The sequence below is a fragment of the Phlebotomus argentipes genome, unplaced genomic scaffold (assembly GCF_947086385.1).
Source record: "Phlebotomus argentipes unplaced genomic scaffold, Phlebotomus argentipes genome assembly contig_15, whole genome shotgun sequence".
Classification (NCBI taxonomy): Eukaryota; Metazoa; Arthropoda; class Insecta; order Diptera; family Psychodidae; genus Phlebotomus; species Phlebotomus argentipes.
Genome location: NW_026776181.1, coordinates 15,174,397 through 15,193,770, shown reverse-complemented (window position 1 = coordinate 15,193,770; position 19,374 = coordinate 15,174,397). Strand labels below are relative to the sequence as shown.

General features: G+C 38.0%; 1 protein-coding gene across 1 annotated transcript in view; it reads right to left on the bottom strand.

Moving 5' to 3' along the window:
* Nucleotides 1-2,633: 2,633 nt before the first annotated feature.
* The window catches only part of LOC132261438 (uncharacterized), a 173,850-nt gene continuing 157,109 nt past the window's right edge, over nucleotides 2,634-19,374 (bottom strand). Inside the window, exons 3-4 of the mRNA XM_059760255.1 lie at nucleotides 17,659-17,928; nucleotides 2,634-7,193 (exon numbers count right to left, since the gene is read on the bottom strand). Coding sequence (XP_059616238.1) covers nucleotides 6,744-7,193; nucleotides 17,659-17,928 — 720 coding nt within the window. The 3' untranslated portion in view covers nucleotides 2,634-6,743. The remainder of the gene's footprint in view (nucleotides 7,194-17,658; nucleotides 17,929-19,374) is intronic.

Sequence of the window (19,374 nt, the reverse complement as noted above, 5' to 3'; positions counted from 1 at the left end):
TTAAATTTTCAATTAGACTTCTTCTTGGCTTCTCTCTCGACCTTCTGGCGCGCTCGCGGACATTAATTTCTCGCAATCCTTTCTGGGCTGCACTAGTGACACTATCGAAGCCACTGAATTTATTCATTACCCTCGTGGAAATTGCACACAATTATCGCATGCTGCAGAGACGCCGAGTGCGATCTCTGTGTGATCCACGCATATGCAGATCTGCAGCTCCTCTCTCAAATTAAATTACAAGAAGTCCCACACACACTCGCGAGGATCAATAGTGAAGAAGTTATCTTGATCGATTCAAGTGGGAAACACTCGCGAGCGACAATCGTTTTGCCTCTTGCAAAAGTCAAATTGATCGGTGAGCTTCGATACGCTAAATCGCATAATTAACTCAATCGCCGCAGTTTGAGACAGAGAAGCTGAGACTCTTATCAAGATTGCTGCGCATTGATATAATTGCATGGAAATTAATGGGAGAGTGTTTCTAGGAAATCATGCGAAGGATTTCACCCGAAATCCGCGTGCAAAATTTCAATCACACTCAATTTAATTGTCTCACGCCGTTAATATTTAATTCAATTCGTCGCTGGTAAACTTTCTCACCTGTGCTCAAGATGCTCAAGACGCTCAAGACTTGAGAGAGGATTTTGTCTGGAAATAATCAACGGAAATCGTTAATGTATCGCCAGAAAATTTAATTGGACTTAAAGAGGAGGAAATTCCAAGAAGCCGGAAAGCTCAGAAGAAATTTAATATGTTAATCACTTTCGGTGGAAATTTAATTATTCCGCGGTGCATTTCACTCGCGATCGGCGCAGATCCGCGCGCACGATCAATTGGATGTTAATTAATCAATATAATTTGGGCACGGCGAGCAAAAAGTTCACACGCGGTTCTTAGAACTGGATTAGGCGTCTTTAGAAGCCCGCCAAAATCCAGTGAACCTTCTTCGCCTCCACTCAGCAACTCGTTGAGACTTGAAATTTGAACCGAACAATTCTTCCGTGCAACCATTAGTCTTGCTCATGCGATAATTAATTACTCAAATATCCCGCACGGTGGTGTACATTTTTGTAACTGGCCTTTTTTTCCATGCCACAGCTCACGAAGAGAGGTTCTATTGATGATTCTCGGGGCTGCTTAAATCTGATTCGCAATTAATTGATTAAAATCAATCAATCAATGTATTACGGCAGTCTCGGGGCGATTACTCAATCTTAGGCGAGCCACTAACTTCCTTCTGTGAAGCATTCAAATGACCTCTGAAATGGGCTTGAGCGATTTCAAAGAGCCTCTTTGTGTTGCCCATTTGCTGGCTCTGCTGGAGAGTTTTCTCCACGGTTTTCTCTCACGAGCAGCCACACGTGCAAGTGCCCTCCAATCCGCCTTCGAGAGCCTCTTCAGCATCAGGAATTTCGGGAACAATACAAGAACACATGGGAGAAAAGTGATTGTCCGCGGCGCAATCAATGCAAGAAATTTCTTCCCTGCAACACTCTGTCATGTGCCACAGCATCTTGCATCTCGACTGCATCGCGATGTGCGAAGATTCGATTCGTCGTAAATAAAAAAATATTTCAGAAAAGAAATACAGAATATTCCACTAAACTTGTGCTGAAAATTTTTATGTCCCTCAAAACAGTTTTGATCAAAACCCGCGTTAAATAATTTTTCCACGGCTGAATTTATCCATTTTCTTATAGAATCCTTTCTGATAATCTCTTTAACGAATTATTGTCCATCCTTGAATTTTGAATCTTCTCCTAAGAACTCCTTTTAAAGCCCAAAATGTCATTTTTTCACCTTGATTTCCACAAAATTCGCTTGGAAAGCGAAATAACGCTTTTTCGCGTCTTTTCCTTCAATTTTTCACACATTTTCACACTCTTTGACTTCCTGGCGTGATCCTGATCAAGAAAGAGAGGAATTTTAGAGCGAAAATAAAGCTGTTCTGCTTATCGGAACTTCTTCTAACCTTTCTAACTAATTTAGCTAGACGATTTCGAGAACAAAATATGGAATATCCCGAAATATGTTGAACAATAACCAAGAAAAGACTTTTTAAAGTAAAATTCAAAATTATAACTCTCATTTTTCACAGGAAAAACATTCTAAACTCACCATAATCACTAATTTGGGATAAACATTGATGGAATGGCACTTAATTTAACTCTTAAACTTATATTTATCCGCTTTTCGGTAAATTCTACACTGAAATATCTTTAATCTCTTTAATTAAATCCAAAACATTCGGGAATATTAACAATTTTTGTAAATTCTCGCAATTTCACTTACCTCTCAACTCACCTCATAAATTTCTCTTATCACACAGAACTCTTTGGCTGCCATTGAGCAACAGAGACAAGCAGAAGAAGCCTCTGAAGTGGAGACATCTTGATTGATGTCTCGAGATGTCTGTTTCTAATGTGATTCCAACACCAAAAAGTGTTTAGCAAATAAATCTCAAGTGGATCCACGTGGGAGGCTCATAAATCATAAAAAGCCAAGAGTGGAAAATCACTAAATCTCCAAAAGAAGATCCCAAAAACAAGCGGCAAACAGCAACGGCGATGAAAGGTAACAATGATGCCTTGAGACGAAGACAGAGAGTCAACACAAATAAGACACGGTATTAATTATTTTTCTATCTCTTCTGTATTTTCTCATCACTCCTTTTCATTACAATATTTCTCCTCTGTGACACTCGCAATGTTTTGTTGAAATTACAGAAAATGTCCACTGTTTTCTTGTCACTTTAACTTATTACACCCCAATAATTAATATCTTTCTCTCTACTGTCGCAATTTCTCACTATTTACAGTCTTACGTCGTAGTTTAATCTTCAAATGCAATCTCTTAATCGATCTTCCACTGTTTACGAATAATTTTTTCTTTAATATCTATAAGATAATTTATATAAGATTAATTAATTAATAATATCCTTTTTTTAATTTCTTACACTGTATTAATACCTCTTTTTGTAAGCTTTTTTTCTGTGTTTTTTCTTTCTTCTTCTTAATTGTTACCTAGGAAAAAGTATTTTTTCTTTCTTCTTATTTTTTACAAATATTAAGACTGTGAAACAATTTTATTCCTCTTTAACATAAATGATTATATTTCTCGTCTTCACATGTGTTATCTTATATTTTTCTTTTTCTTAAAAAAGGACGAATTGTTTGCTTCCGAGCAAAAGAATGAAGAGAAATATTTTCACAAATATTATCGCTTCTGTAATTTTTCTTGCTCTGCAGTTGAAAAATAAGTTGTTGTGTGTGTTGGAAAAAAGTGTTTCTTAAGATGGAATGTCAGCCTACTTTAGTTGTACAATCTACAGTAAAATTCATCATGATTAATTTCTATATCTTTCACTCATTGTTGATTAAGCTCCGAAAAAAGAGATTTTCTCAAAATGAATTCGTATTGGATGGACTTGTTTTTGGCTTCTATAATGACGTTTGGGCTTGTCTGGGCAGAAGGGAAAATTGAGATGTCATGAAAAGTGCGGCTTATTTTAGAATCAGTTTCGTTGTGTCTGAAGATTTTTGTCTTCTTCTTTTGAGCAAAAACTTCTTCCATCCGATTCACCTCATTACGAATTTTCCATGCTCACAGAATTTTACAACAATAACAGAGATAGATAGACAAAGTTACAATACACTTTTCATCCCTTAGTAAAGCCAGTCGATTGTTTTGCTAATTTTAATTTATTGCTTTGGGCGCAAAAATCGTCTCTTGTAACAATTTTTATATAAAGAAAATTGAGTTTTGCAAACTTTCTTTTTTGACTTTTTTTCCTGCTTAACTTCTCTCTCTCTCTGTACAGATCTGTTGAGTTTTTCATGAGTGGGCGGGGGCGGGGGGAGGGAAAACCTTTGGGTGGTGAATGAGAAACAACACATTTTTTTTTTCGTCTTTACTCACACACACATTTTCTTTTCGAACAATGAAAAAGTTTCAATCAAGAAGTTTTTTTTTTCTCCTTTTTATCGTTAGAAGCGAAATATTTCTCTCTCAGTATGTTAAATAATTCATCAACTGTCTCACTTATGTTCTCTTATCTCAATATTTAATTTATTCTCTTATTCCACGCTCTTCATAAACTTTCCACCGTCCTTTTTTTCTTCACTCTTTTTGTGGACTAATTAGACTAGGAAGATTTTATACAGTTTTCTTTTTTTTACACACACGTTTACAATAACTTCTCCTTTTCTTTCCTCACTTCACACGCTTTTCTCCTTGATTTTCTTCTCCTTTTTTATGTTATGTACATTTTTCCTTCTCTAATTTTCTTTCGCCTCTAATCCCTAACCATTTGCTTTGCATCATTCTGTAATCTTCTGCGCAAATTACCATTAAAATGTTAGCTTTAAAGACCGAAATTTTTAACCATAAATTACATCCCTATTTTGTAACTTTATATGCAATACATTTTCTACATATTAAACGCGACAATCTCACCATCTTTACGCTGTGACACACAAAATATAGAATTTTGGCAAATTTTGGACAAATTCAAGGGGTAAATTTTCACTCAGGACATTCCGATAACTTCATTTTCCGATGGCAAATTTATCGGCCACTTCCGCACAAAGTAATTTCCTGGACTGAGCGCGGCCAATTCAATGTGAATTGGGCGCTTCTGTGGTGTGATATGTCGAAATGAGTGTGGGAGGATTAAGTGACAGTTTATCCGAGGATGAGTGAGAACAAAATTCTTCCATTTACTCCCCGCCAAAGAGGGCGCAAATTGATGAAAAATCACGAAAAGTCCAACTGTGCATTCATTTGTCTTTCTGTGTCTCTCTCTCGGTGAAATTTGGCTGAATTTATTGTTCTTGCGCTGGATAATCATTAATTTTCTCTCACGTTGAAGTATTTTTTTCTCTTCTTACTTCTTGTCCCACGATTGCTGCGCATCGTCTTGATACTTTTGATGATGCTGAGCTGCCGGTTCAACTGCGATTCTCTCTTGTCTTACGTTCCCTTTTCCTCAATCTCTCTTCTTTCTTTCATTCTTTCTTTTTTTCTCCTCATTTGAAACATGTCTTCGTCCCTCATAAGTCGAAATTCCCTCTGACGACAGCCAAGCCAGTGAATGACGATGTTTGTTTAATGGATTTTTATATATTTAGACAATTAATTATTTTTTGTTTGCACGTCAATCAACAGCCGGATTGTCGGTGAAATTCCCGTGCGCACAGGAGGAAAATGTGATTTTTCACCCAACAACTCATCCTTCTCCTCAAGCAAACCACCGACAAAAGTGCCAAGAAGTGTCTAAAGTCGCAATTGAAAAAAAACAATTTGTAATATCCGCTCATATTTTCATCCTTTTCTGATAGTTTTTCTACCAAATAATGCGCTCCAACTCGACTTAACAGATATTTTAACAAAGCCTCTGGATAATTCAACCTCTTTATCCAAGGATAAAGTATTGCCAAGGGAGAGATAATACAGCTTAAGAGGTGGAAGTGTTGGAAAAACTAACAATATTTAATTCAGAATCATCCAAATTCTCTGAATTTCATTCGATTTTCACGAAGAAAGGAACGAAATAATCTTTTTCTAGGTTATGTTACGAATTAAGGACAAAGTTAGTGAATAATTCAAACAATTACAGTGTTTTTTATCCTTTGATGCCTAAAAAACACTGCAAATTGTGCTAAGATTCAACATAACCTCAAAAATAGTCATTTGGACTTGAAAAATGCCCATTTAAACAACTTCTTGGATGATTTTGACTGTGAATCTAGGATTTGGTGATTTAGAAAACTTCCAAATGAAGTCTTTGAGGATTTCTTAGTTATATTTTTGAGGTTATGGCAGGAAAAGAGGCCCAAAAACAGCGATTTAAACACAATTCTTGCAGAAATATTGAATTCAGACTACAAATTTCATGTTCTAGAAGTGTTTTGAAGTGGTGTACAGCTTTAAGGCATATTATCTCCCCCTTGAGTATTGTAAAACAGTAACACTTGATGTGTTTTGACTGTCTTTTATCGCATAATCTCACTCATTTTGTGTGTATTTCTGCAGAACAATGTCTATGTTTTGTTAAAGATATTTTACGTCTGTCTCATTATCTGTTAAATTACGGTAAGAAGTACCCCTCAATTACTTCCTTATATTACACAAATCACTACTGTCTCTTGCATATTTATAGTTTATTTACTGATATTTTACTTAACACTAAACGCTTGCATGTCTTCACACATTCATTCGCGCATAAAATATATGTGTTTATAAAAGATTCAATTTTTCTCCTAAATGTCATTTTTTTCATTATTAATTTACTGAATTATCCACACTTATACCTCGTCAAAGTCACTTTCAGCAAAAGAAAAAACATAACTCACATTTATCTAAAAGGACTCTTTTTTTCTCGCTATTTGTCACAAACTGGAAACTGTCTAGCTTTTTCTTTTCTTTTTCTTTTCTCCTCGCGAATCCCGGAAGATGAGAGACAAAAACGGACACTTTCGCCCATGGACAATGAGTTTGATTGTTTTTTTTTCTTTATCCTAAAAGAGTCACTTGTCAGTCTGTCCCTTAATGCAAAATATCATTTATATATATATACTGAAGTACGCGAGTTTGATGCTTTCTAAGGAGGGGAAAAAAGAGAAGATTCTTTTATACACAAATTCGGAACTTTTGGTCTGTTTGATCATACAGCACGTCGCGGTGCTCCGCCATCTTTATCCAGGCTTGGCTGGATAATGGAGTGAAGGACGCCATGGAGCGTGTTAGACGTGGACAGTTTGAGTGGTGGCGGGCGGCGGGAGGAAATCTACACCCACCTCATTGTCGATCAGGGACTCCTTGTCGTCCCTTCGCGTCCGCCGCATGTTGGCCAGGAACACCGCCACGATTATCAGGAAGACCACAATGGCCGCCGACACGCCGAGCGTCACTTCTTTCTGGCTCTCGTACAGGCCCCAGAACGTGGCCGCCGCCCGATGGCCGCGCCTGTCGCTGAAGATGTCATTGTAGTCCTCCTCGTCGCTGTCGTCCAGATCCTCCTCCTCCTCCGAACTCCTGTGACTCGTGGTGTCCTGATTGTTGCGCGACGAGGACTCGATGCGCGTCGTGGACGACGGCGGAGCGCCTGTTGACGACGATTGCACCCTAATCATCACCAGAGCCTGGCTGGTGTCCAGCGTGAGTGGCAAGGAACGCGTCATGGCTTCGGTTTTCTGCAAAAAAACAACATCAATTGCATCAGTGTTAATTGGGCGTCCCCACAGACGGCGCTGCAGGCAGAGAGAAGGCCACACTCGAATCCAACCACCCAAAGAAGACAAAATACATTGGCGTTGCCGATGTGAAAAGGGGCAGAGCAAACATGTAGTGTTGATTTACGCAACAACGAAACGTGTCAAGTTATACATTCTCTCAATTAAATATTATTTACTCTAAACTAACAGAAAAGTCCCTCTCGGTCTTCGCTGCAGTCCGAGTTTCACACATCGACTTGTCGATTTGTTAAAGTAATCAATTGTTCCAATATTTGCCCATCTAACACTGCTGCTGCCATAATTTTATTTTTTATTTATCCATCTCATTCTTCACAACTTCTCACTCACGCTTTTTCACCACCTTTTTTACTAGTTTCTCTGCGTATTTTTGGATAGATTGGAATTGAGAAATTCGCAAGAGACAATTAACATCGCGGAGAGTCACACTATTATGGGTGAAATAAACTGATATATTGTATTGTCTTATATTGTGCCCAAGGGGAAAATCATTTGCAAGTTTAGACCTTTAACTTTGTGATTAATCAATCATTTTCTTTTGATTATTCGTGATTTGAATTCAAATTTTGATTATTTCATGCAAAATTCGGATAATTTTTTGATTATTTTCTAAATACTTAATCAAAATTTGAATATATTTGAATAATTGTGAATATTCGGATTCATTGAGAAAAAAATAATCATTTTTTTTAATTATTTTATTCAGAATTTGATTATTTTTCAATTTCAAGTGTGAAAATAATTATTTCATTGATTATTTTATTTTGAATTTGATTTTTATGATTTTATTGTAATTCTACTTGTGAAAATAATCTATTTTTAATTATTCTATTCTAAATTTTATTATTTTTCAATATTACTTGGAAAAATAATCTTTTTTTATTATTATTTTAATCAAAATTGAATTATTTTTCTATTTTTTTTGGGAAAAAATAATCATTTTTTGATTATTTTACTCAAATATTCTTGCAAATAATTGATTATTTGATTGGAAAACATTGTAAGTTGTCTCAGAAATCGCCTTGTGACTTGCCCCTTGATTGTCCCCCAATAAATAGGAGTTCTCCTTCCTCATGGCACAATATATCTTGTTTCTTCTGTCTCTTTTTAAGGCATCCGTCCAGCTTCCCTGGGCCTCGCTGTCCACTTCAAAATGTCTCGAATGTGTCGTAAATTAAGGGACAAACGAATATAAATTAACTGAAATGTCAATAAATTAAATCTCGCTTTAAATACCTTTCTTTGTCGTCTCAATATAACACTGGGGAACAAGGAGAATTTAATTTATTAATTGGTCTCTCTCTCTGTATTATATGCTGAGTATCAAAAGACTGTCCAATGCAGTAGTGGGAGATCTTTTGATGCTGATTTTATTCAATTAAATTTTCTCAATTTCACTCAAAGACTCTCCGTTCACTTTCTTGAGAAGCGACGCTGCCGACGAAGACCGCACTTGATTGGGTTTTCTGGACGGGGAGAGAGAGAGAGAGGGAAAAAGTCCTCCGCCAGTGTTCTTAATTAGACAGTCTCGCCCAAGAATTGGACTATAAAGTAAAATTATTATCTCGAGCCTTGTCACAGTCATAAAAACGCCGGATTCGGTCTGTTGAAGGCGAGGCTGCCGAATTTTGAAGCGTCATCGCAGGCCTTAAGAAAAGCATCTCTTTCTTCCCGCGATAAATATTTATTCTCATGATTAGTCAATTCGTCACGTTTGGGCGAAGAATCAATTCTTTCTGAGCTTTTCGTGCATATTTTTGACTCAATTTCACCTCAATTCACCGCGACAAGAGCATCTCTTGTGCGCCTCACGAGCCCATCAACCGCGGAGCGAATGAGAAAAAGGAGAAGAAGATCGCGCTTCACAACAAAAACAAACCATCTCTAAGCAATCTGACCCACACAACTTGCCATCCAAGAAGAGGCGAACGATAAAAAGAACACTCGAAAAATCACTCAATGTGTGGATTGTATCGGTTACTCAGCAACTTTCGGAGGTGTTGTTGACTGTGTCGATGTACAAATATATGACGTTTTTGCCATCATCCACAAGAATTCCATCTTCACTTCGTTCCTCCTTTTGCTCACAGCGTGACACTTAATTGCACACTAAAGTTGCACTCTAACTAGCCTTCTTTTTTCCCTCTTTTCCACGACGGGCATTGAAAAATTTTTTCAACACTTTAAGCTACAGTGAAAGAAGGTGTCGCAGAACAGCTCTTTGACGCTCTTCTCTCTCCCTGATAAATTTCTTCCGCTGACTTTTGTCACACTGTCACATCTTTCTTTCTCCTCAGAATCATCAAATTGACACTTTGAACTTCCTAATTGGAAATTATCAGCAGCACTGAAAAGTTAAAAATAACTTTCTTACACTCCAAGTGTGAATTCTGATGGGTGTTTTGGTTCACAAAACCGCATCAGTGCAGGAAGTGGACAAGAAAAGAACTTGTGGAAGCAAAAACTCCTGTGAAATTCCACAATCTCAGGTGATAATTGAGGGTCAATGATGTGCAGAGAGGCGAGATAGGGACAGAGCCAAGGAGGAGATAACACAGGTCAGCAGAAGTGTTTAGAAGTTAAGAATTTGGCGTTTAAGAGCTTACTTTCTTCAATAAGAATCTCATTGCTTTTCTAGGTTGTGTTAACTAACTTTAAGCAAAATTTAGTGACTAAATAACATCGGAAAACACCATTTTATGTACTCAAACGGTCAAAGTTGAATATTTGCGATCGTTAAATAGTGTTTATTGCGCTAAAATTGATCATAACCTCAAAAATGTAGTTTTAAAATGCAAATATATATATTTTAAGAGCTATTTGAATGATTTTCTCAGCTAAAATACCAAAATTTCAGCTCATTGTCGATTAGTCTTGCCTTTAAAACATTCCAAATAAGTTTCTTTCTAGGATTCTTTCAGATAATTCAGGGTAATTTTGAGGTTATGGGCAACAAAGCATCCAAAAGAATGATTTAGAATTTAAACACGTCAAAATATCCACTGGAAACTTAATATATTTCTTAAATACTGCTTCTCTGACAGTTTTTTCAGGGCCATACAAGTAAAAATTTGAGGTTATGATACATTAAGTGGATGGAAAAGTCTCTGGAGCTTCGAAAAACAGGGAAGAAAGTAAGGAAATGGCATGTTTTAGGCACTGCCAAAGTGCAGGAAGTGTCTGTGGAAGTATCAGGAAGTTTTGTACACTGTTTAGCTGTATTATCTCCCCCTTGGACAGAGCTGAGGGAGCTGAGGTACTTAGAGAGGTGAGCAGAAAGAGCCAAGAAATTATTCGTGGTGTGACACAACAATAGTTGAGAAGGTGATTACACGAGGGATATAATTGCAATTGTCACAGAGTTGGAGGATTTACAAGGAAGCACCTCTCATTACAGCACACGAGAGAGGTGCTGAGGAAGTCTCTGTGGCGTGAATTGCCCCTATTTTGGCACCAACATCCGCCAGCGAACAAGTGAGAAAAGTCCGGTGAGCAAGAAAAGTGCCAATTTTCTCCGGACAAAGCACGACAATCCAATTAAGCTGATAAGAAATTGAAGTGCAGTGGGAAATAGATACAAAAGTCAATTTAATGCACCTTTCTCGGGGTGTGAAGTTGCCACTGCAGCGCGGGCATAATCATAAAATTGCAGACAACGCGCGCGCGGAGTGGTGAAGAAATAGAGCCTGGAGGAGTCCGGCATTTGAGATCTCCGGCGTTTGAGAACAATGGGTGAGTGTTGGCGGAGAGTATAATGTGGTGTGGTTTACAGAAGAGCGCCCCATTCTTCTGTTGTCATCGGAGTCAGCTTGGAAAGAGATTACAGCACAAGAAAGGCGATGGTGAGGTGGCAACAGCCCAGCCAATTCACAATGACTGTGTCAAAAACATGATACTCTCATCTAGATTCTGTATTAGATAGCATTTCTTAATTTTCCTCTATTAGCCGAAGGAGATTCTCTTGTTGTTGCTGAAGTAACAATTTATAACAATAAATATGCCCACAAAAAAAGAATAACAAAACATGATTAATAAGAGATAATTCTTTTGAATACAACCTCTTCACACTCCCCATCGAATCACATGCAAATCACACGTGAAATTCTCACCTCGCTGGCTTATTTCGAATGAGTATCAATAACGTGAAAATGCCTTTGTCAGTACAATCTTAATGACTGTGCCAAATATTTGCAGGGCTGCTCTGAGGGGCGGACAATTGATGAGTTTTCTGCCCCTCAATCAGCATTGAGAAGATCAACAAGTCTGCCAAGAGATAATCTGGTCAAAAGTGGTGTACAGATCAGTGGAAGTTGAACCCTTGATTTTCTAAAGATTAATTCGCTCTCAGAAATGAATTTTCATACAAATCCGTATTTTGACGTATTTTTGTAGGTTATGTGACTAATAAAAGACTAAATAACATCTTTTAAAAGAAATTCTTGTGTCTAAATTGAAAGTAATTTCATTTTATTAGTAAAAAAATGCAGCTTTAGTCGAAAAAATGATTAAATATCATAAAAATGCGAGTTTACACGTTGTCAGTCAGATTTGTGTCAGTTTTCGGTTAGATTTCAGTTAGATTTGAGTCATTTTTTGGTTATGCGACTGATTTACAACTAAAAAACATCTTAAAGTACAAATTCTTGAGCCTAAATTTGGAATATTTTAACTTTATTGGTTGAATTGCGTATTGAAAATCGTGATTTTAGGAAACAACGCTAAAGATAAACATAACCTCAATTTTTTTTATTAAATATACTGTCACGATTTTGAGGTTTAACTAAAAAAGAAATTAATTAAAGGAAAAAATCACAAAATATTGTATGAAAACATAAGTTTTGAAGTTGTTTATTAGATTTGAGTTAATTTTCGGTAATATTTTAGTCAGATTCCAGTCATCGATTGATTTTAGTCTTGTTATTGTCTTCCCCTTGGCTCTTCTGTCAACTTTCCGCGCACTTCCCATGCCCAACCCTGGGGGCGTTGCTCAAATGGGCCTCGTCCGAAATTCCGCGCCGTGAAAAATTCTAGCATGTGTGTGGCTGAAAAGGCGTGAAGGCGATACAAAAGTCAATGGAGATCAAGTCAAGAGATAGAGTCAGCACTACAATAAAGTTTAATTGTTGTACGCAGAGAAAAGGCCCTCTTTCGCCCCGCCGGCCGCCGCACAAACTAATTAGCTATGGGTGAAGATCTCCCATTCATGACAGTGCGGAAGATATTGTTCGTCTCATTGATGATTCCTCTGTGTCACTGGGAATCGGCGAGCGGGAGAAAAAAGTGGGCGGAAATTTGTTGGATGGCTCAGAGGAGCAACAGTTGGGCAAAAGTGCATATCATGGCGCGGTGTTTTCTTTCGGCTTGACAAAAGAGTGTGACCCACTTTTCAAGCTGGGGGTGGAAAAACAGCGCGGAAAAAGGGTACAAAAGCTCTGGGATTTTGTCCTCGTTGTTCGCGCTGATAGCGCACACTGCTGACGGAATAATTGCCATAACGTTGATTTATCGGGAGATTGGAAGGTTGCGGGTGAGCGTGAGTGAGCGCAAAAAGAGCCATTCTGTCGTAAAGGAAATTGAAGCGTTCACCAATAAATCTCACAAGAGCGTCAGCCATTTGAATGGTCGCCGGGTGAAATTATGAAAAGAGAGGGAGACTTTTTGCCATGTATTTTCTTATTTTTTTTTCCCACTGGAATTCTCTGCAGATTTATACCTCTGCTGGAATCGCTGGAATTGCTGTCAAAGGAGCACAAAAAGCTCCTTGTCTCTTCTCTCCACATCTAAACCAAGAAGCTCACACAATCAGCGTACAAAATACTAATTAATTCACCGTCACGCGATGCTTTCTGGGCCCCAATCGTCGTATGACAAAGGGAAATAAAGTAAATTTCCGCCAAGGAGGCTCGGCATTGGCGTAGTCGTGGGCTAATTAAAAGTGTCCCAGCAGTGGCGAGAAGGGCTGTGCAGTGGGAGAAATCACGGCAATTAATTGCAAGAAATTGCCGTGGACTTTCACGATGGCGTTGGGCAGCGCGGCAAGAGTCGAAAATTACACGTAATTCATCGGTGTTTTATGTACAGCCGACACGCTGTCCAAGTAAATTGAGACATTACAGCGCCAACCTTAACACCTCTCGCGCTCGTGTTGATTATTGCCAGCATATTTTGTACTTTTATTGCATATAAGCCACGGCAACACGGCGCAAAATGTTGATGAGTGATAAGCCCTGCAATTGGCGGTATGCTCGCCAAATGGCGCGCGATTTGTAGGCGAAATCGCGCTCTGCCTTTTTGCAAATAAACCGCCCGATGCGGAAGCCAAGGGGGAGATAATAGGTCGTGTACACCACTTCCTGACACTTCCACAACTTCAGCAGCGCCTAAAACATGCGTTTTCCTTATTTTCTTCCCATTTTTCGGAACTTTATAGACTTTTTCGACTGCATAAAGTATCATAACCTCAAATTTAGGAGTTTTTCTCTAAAAAAAGACACAATTTTTTACTTTTTTACCATGATAACTTAAAGAGGAACAGTATTTAAGAAATATTTGAAGTTTTTAGTGGATATTTTGATAAAATTCAATTTTCAATCACTTTTTTTTATACACTTTGAAACATAACCTTAAAATTACCTTCAGATATCTAAAAAGAATTCTTGAAAGAAACTATTTGAAATCTTTTAGAGGCAAAACTAATTGATAATGGGCTAAAATTTGCTATTTTAGAGTAAAAAATCAATGAAAAACCTTTGAAAAAGACAATTTTGTATGTTAAAACAATATTTTAGAGTTTATGATGAATCATGGCTAAATTAACATGATTTTAACACTGAAAACTTATGATCTTCATCAAATTCCATTGTCATTGTGCCATTAAATGCAAATTAAACCCAGTTTAGGTGGAAGAATGAATGATTTTGGAGGTTATTTCTAGGTTATGTTTGTCTTAAATTCACAAACATAACATAGAAAAATGCAAAGAACAATTCTTTTCCCTTAAAGCATTGCGTTTATTTCTTTTCAAAGTGACTTTTAACGCATTATGTTGAAATTATTCAAGCACTAATACTTCCAAATACTTCAATTGAATTGTACACCACTTCTGACCATATTATCTCCCCCTTGGAGCACTTTTGCCCAGCGAATTGGGTGAAATTTGCACATTTTATCTCTCAGCACGACCAGTGAATGTGTCTTATCTCTGCAGCTGCACAGCAGCGGAAATTGTGGGGAAAATTTCACTCAACACAGCTTGGAAAATGGCTTTAATCAATAATGTTCGCTTCTCAATCGTTTTTTCACCGCAAACAGTTGAAGCTTTAAGCCAAATCTAATGCTGACCTCTGATTTTTCCCTAAAATCCACAATGTCTGCACTTGCTTCCGCTCTTTCTCGTGACGCTGGCGATGCTGGTTAGAATAGAATTTCCACATGATTTCACATAAGTCGATGACGAGAGACGAAAGGAGCGCGCGCGCGGAGATGATAAAAAATTACCAATTATTTGTGTGTGTTTTGCCCATGGAAGCATCAAAAGAGGGGAGAAGAGCCATAAATCAAATTGGAATATTATTCGGTCGAGTGGATCCACTTGTAGCCCAAGAGAGCGCCCCCATTTTGCCCCATTTTCCGTGTGTCGATGACAACAAGAGGCTCCGCGCCATTCAATTCCATTTACGCTAAATGCGTTCAACGTTCTCTCGATTATTTCAACATTATTTATTTTAAATCGTGAAATACCATGAGAGACGCGCGGATAAAAAAGGCGCGCAACCCAGAGTGTGTCCCTAATGAAAAATATATACTCAGGCGAGCGATGAGGAGAAGAAAAAAAAACCCGCGGAGAGAGAAGAGAGAGAGACTTTGTATACCGTAAAGACATTTTCGATCATCATTATACGTTTTTAATGCTTCTGTTCATACAAGCGTAAATAGATTTTTATATTGCGTTATAAAACGTCCATGATGAAAAAGTCTTTCTTCGCGAGGCCTTTGGAGAATTGCTGTGTGTTTTCTTTTCACGAAATTCTCTCTCTCTCTGGGCTTCTTTGAGACTTGATACAAAAACGGATGGTGGAAAGAAAAAAAAATACAACGAGCTCTGGCTCTCTAATGATCATAAAAAGTGGAGTTCTGTACATAGAATAACTCTTTTTGCCCAGTAAATCATCTCCGCCAATGTAATCTCTCTCTGAGAAAATTCTCCCGAATCACCATCATCTCAGGTATAATCTTACGGTATTCAGCGTGGTGATTTTTTTTCATCTCGATTGCGCGCAGTGTTTTAGAAGTGTTTGCAGATCTGCACGCAAAGAAAGTACCAAAAAATCGGCAATCATTAAAGAGCCATTAAAGACGTTTAGAGTTTGTGAATGTATCATTTGAATTGGGACAAGCACACCTCAATCCACTTTGCTTTTGTGCTCTTAATCGATCGTCTTTGCGAAAAAACCGCCCATTTTCCGACGTCAGAACAGAGTGTTGAATGCGAAAAGTCTTGAAATGATCAAGATCACAGGCAGAAAATGATAAAATGCTGCACAAAATTTCCGTTCACCCCTAAGAATCGTCATGGGGTGTTTGCCAGCGCCTTAAGGGGTCCAGAAATTAACCCTCGGGCGACAAATATGTTAATAATGTGCATTATTATTGCACAGATGTTCTCTTGCAGTAAGATTGCGTTTCAGCGACATTCGGATCATTTTCGATTATTCAGCTTAATTTAGGGTAGTTTTTCTAGGAATTTTATTCATATTCGACTAAGCATTTGACTGAAAATTATCAAAAGAATCAAATAATAACCTAAAAATAACCTCAAATATTCTAAAATATATCCTCAGATATTCTACTTCTTTTTATTCATTCTTGATTTTTATTCAAGATTCACAAATTTCTCGTCAATTTCCACTGATTTTGATGAATTTCAAGACTTGGTCAAATTTCTCCAATCACTGCGAAATTCTCATGAGATTGAGGGGAAAAAAATCTTATTTTATTGTGCCAGAAGAACAGCGAAAGGAAGTCATTTAAAAGTCATTAAATTTATCTCACAATTTCTCGTGCGGTGATGGTTCTTGTTTGAAAACTTCTGACCTAGAAGATGATTTTATTTGATTTGCTGGAACTTGAGTGTCTCTGGCACTCTTCGGCCTCTTTTTCTTCTTTCTTCTCTCTCTCTCGCGGGAGAAATTTGTCTGATGACAATCACAGCATTCCCAAAAGGCGCAGCGTCTCAATGGTTCATCGGGATGTCAAGAGAGGCATTTTTATGCGTTTCGCCGATACGCAGAGTGTGTGAGGCGAAGGAGCGCGAAATTTCCAGTGGTGTCAGCATCAATTTTTACGATGCGACACATGGCAATAAAATGCGAGGCCCAGAACTCGTAAATATCTTCTGATTCGCTTGCACAGGGCCTTTCGCAGAGGAGATGAAATTTGCGTATACAAGAGAATTCGGGATCAATCAAGGCCAAGGGGGAGATAATGCAGTCAAAAGTGGTGTACAGCTCAGCGGAAGTACTTAAGGAGTGGAAGTGTTGAAAAACCTACAATATTCTTTGGATTTCCTTCGATTTTCACGCAGAAACAAACGTAATATTCCTTTTTTCTAGGTTATGTAACGAATTAAGAATAGATTTAGTGAATAATTCGCATTTTAGCACATCAATTCTGCTAGTTCTTGGCAGAATTGAGAATTTGCAAGCAATTGTCAGTGCTTTTTTTCATCTTTTGATGCCAAGAAACACTGCAAATTGTGTTAAGATTGCACATAATCTCAAAAATAGTCATTTAGACACTTGAAAAATCCCAATTTAAACAACTTTCTGGGCAATTTTCACTGAGAATCAGTAATTATAAGACCATTGGCAAATTTTGAAGATCTTTTAGTGATATTTTGAGGTTATGATCGGAAAAGACACCCAAAAAAGCGGTAGAAAATTAATTCTTACACAAATATCGAATGGAAATTCAATACAACATAATTTTTTCCTTGAATTGGACTCCTTTAATGCCAAAAAATACGTCAAATCGTGTTAAGATTGTACATAACCTCAAAAATTGTCATTTAGAAAACGTTTTTCGGACCTTTTTCATACTGAATCAGCAATTCTTAGTTCATTTGCAATTTATAACAGATGATTTTGTGATCTTAAAAGCTTTTAATCGGATACTTTGAGGTTATATTGTCGAAAACTATCCAAAAAAGTGGTTCAAAGTCCGATTCTTGAAGAAATATCAAGTAGAAACTTAAGAAATTCATAATAATTTGGGTATTCATGAGGAAATCTGTAGTGTGCAGATTTAGGGCATATTATCTCCTCCTTGATCGAGACGCAAGAGAGCGCGCGGGGTGATTAGAGTGTGGCCAAGGAGATGATGAAGAAATTCTCGCTGGGATATTTACCTTGTTCTTGCACGTGACCTGCACTCGATACTTGGTCTCTGGCCAGAGCGAGAGCTGCACACTAGACGAGTCGGTCAATAGGTTACCCATCAGACCGCCTCCGGAGACCTCCCATGTGACGAGACACTGACTAGGCGCGCTCATCGTGGGCCAGGCAACGTCCGCCGACACCAGCGATCCCTGCCGGATCATCGCGATGATGCGCAGTGGCCAGGCCTCCTGGATTGACGTGTTGATCTTGGACGGGGCCGTGGCGCATTGGTCCCAGCACTGCAAACAGACACAGAATGTCCTCATTAGAAACACAGCCACAAAAGCGCAAAGCTTTCCTGCATTTTGTGCCCACAAATCGCCCATTGGAATAAATCAAGTGCGCAACATTATGACTCTATGGATGCTGGGCAAAAACATACACACAAGAGCGTTTAGCTATAAAATATTGCGATTAATGCCCTGGTAAATACCCACAATTTTGCCTTGGATAATCATTCAAAACAATCAGGTTGGGTAATTCGTGACTTTAAATTCCCCAACGTTGATACACGAACTTTTTCCATCTCGTGCTCTCTCACACATCACGGCGAGTGAGAGAGACTGCGAAATTGCACTTGCAGTGCTTGCAATATGGCAGAGATTCCTCACTGACACCGCGAATCCAATGCCAAAGGATTTCTGCACACACACGTGAATATTTGAAGATGCTCATGAAATCCGTTCCTCGCGATATTAATAGGATTGGAGGGATTTTAGCAAGCAATTCGTAAAGAAACTTAGAAGGAAACATGACGGAATTCACCTAAAGTACATTTCGCGACACTTTTTCCGCGGTCAATTGCGCACCAAACTCTCTTGCTGGAATAAGAGGTCCTTCTGGTTATTTCCCTGATAAAATGTCCTTTCTGGCGCAGTCGAAAAATCTCCGTACGATCCTTTGAAGTCGCGTATTGTTCACTTAATCAAATTTTGATATCAAACACGTATAAAGTCCAGATAAAGAATGAAAATCAGCAGGAAAATTATCCTGAAGACACCTTGGATTAATATAAACTACTTTAAGAACCCAAAACAAGTGTAACAGACGAATAATCAAAGATTGCGGAAACGGCGCTATTTAAAATCTCGGGACATTTTCTGCTTTAGCTTAGTTTTGATATCACAAAGGGATTAAGGATTATGTCGAATGTCTTCAAACTTGGCATGATTATTACTTATCAATGAGGGAAGATTAGTTGAAAATTTCAGACTTCTAGCTCTCTCTAGAGCCGCGCGGAGGCGCTATTAAAAATATCCCCACTGTAGGGATGTAAAAAATAGATCTCGCAATTAAAATATCACTCTCTTGTCACAATTGAATATATCGAATTTTTGGGGAACGAAGTGAAAATAGCTGATTTATGAATAATATTAAATAACGCAAATATCAGTGGCGAACAATAAATCAAAAAGCAATTATCCATAAAATTGCCTGATTATATTCCACCTGATAATTGAAATTAAAGTTCATTTGCAGCGCGCAATGAAATGGAAATACATTGATTAATCATGGCTTTTTTTATCCAGCTCATTATATATCCCCAGAAATATACTTGAACATTCATTACTTCCATATCGCGCGCTGTCATTTTAGCCTCAACGGGCAATCGAGAGCTTTTGGCCTTATCAATAATGCAAATGATGGGTGATTAGGTTGTAAATTAGGAAATGACTTTATGCGTT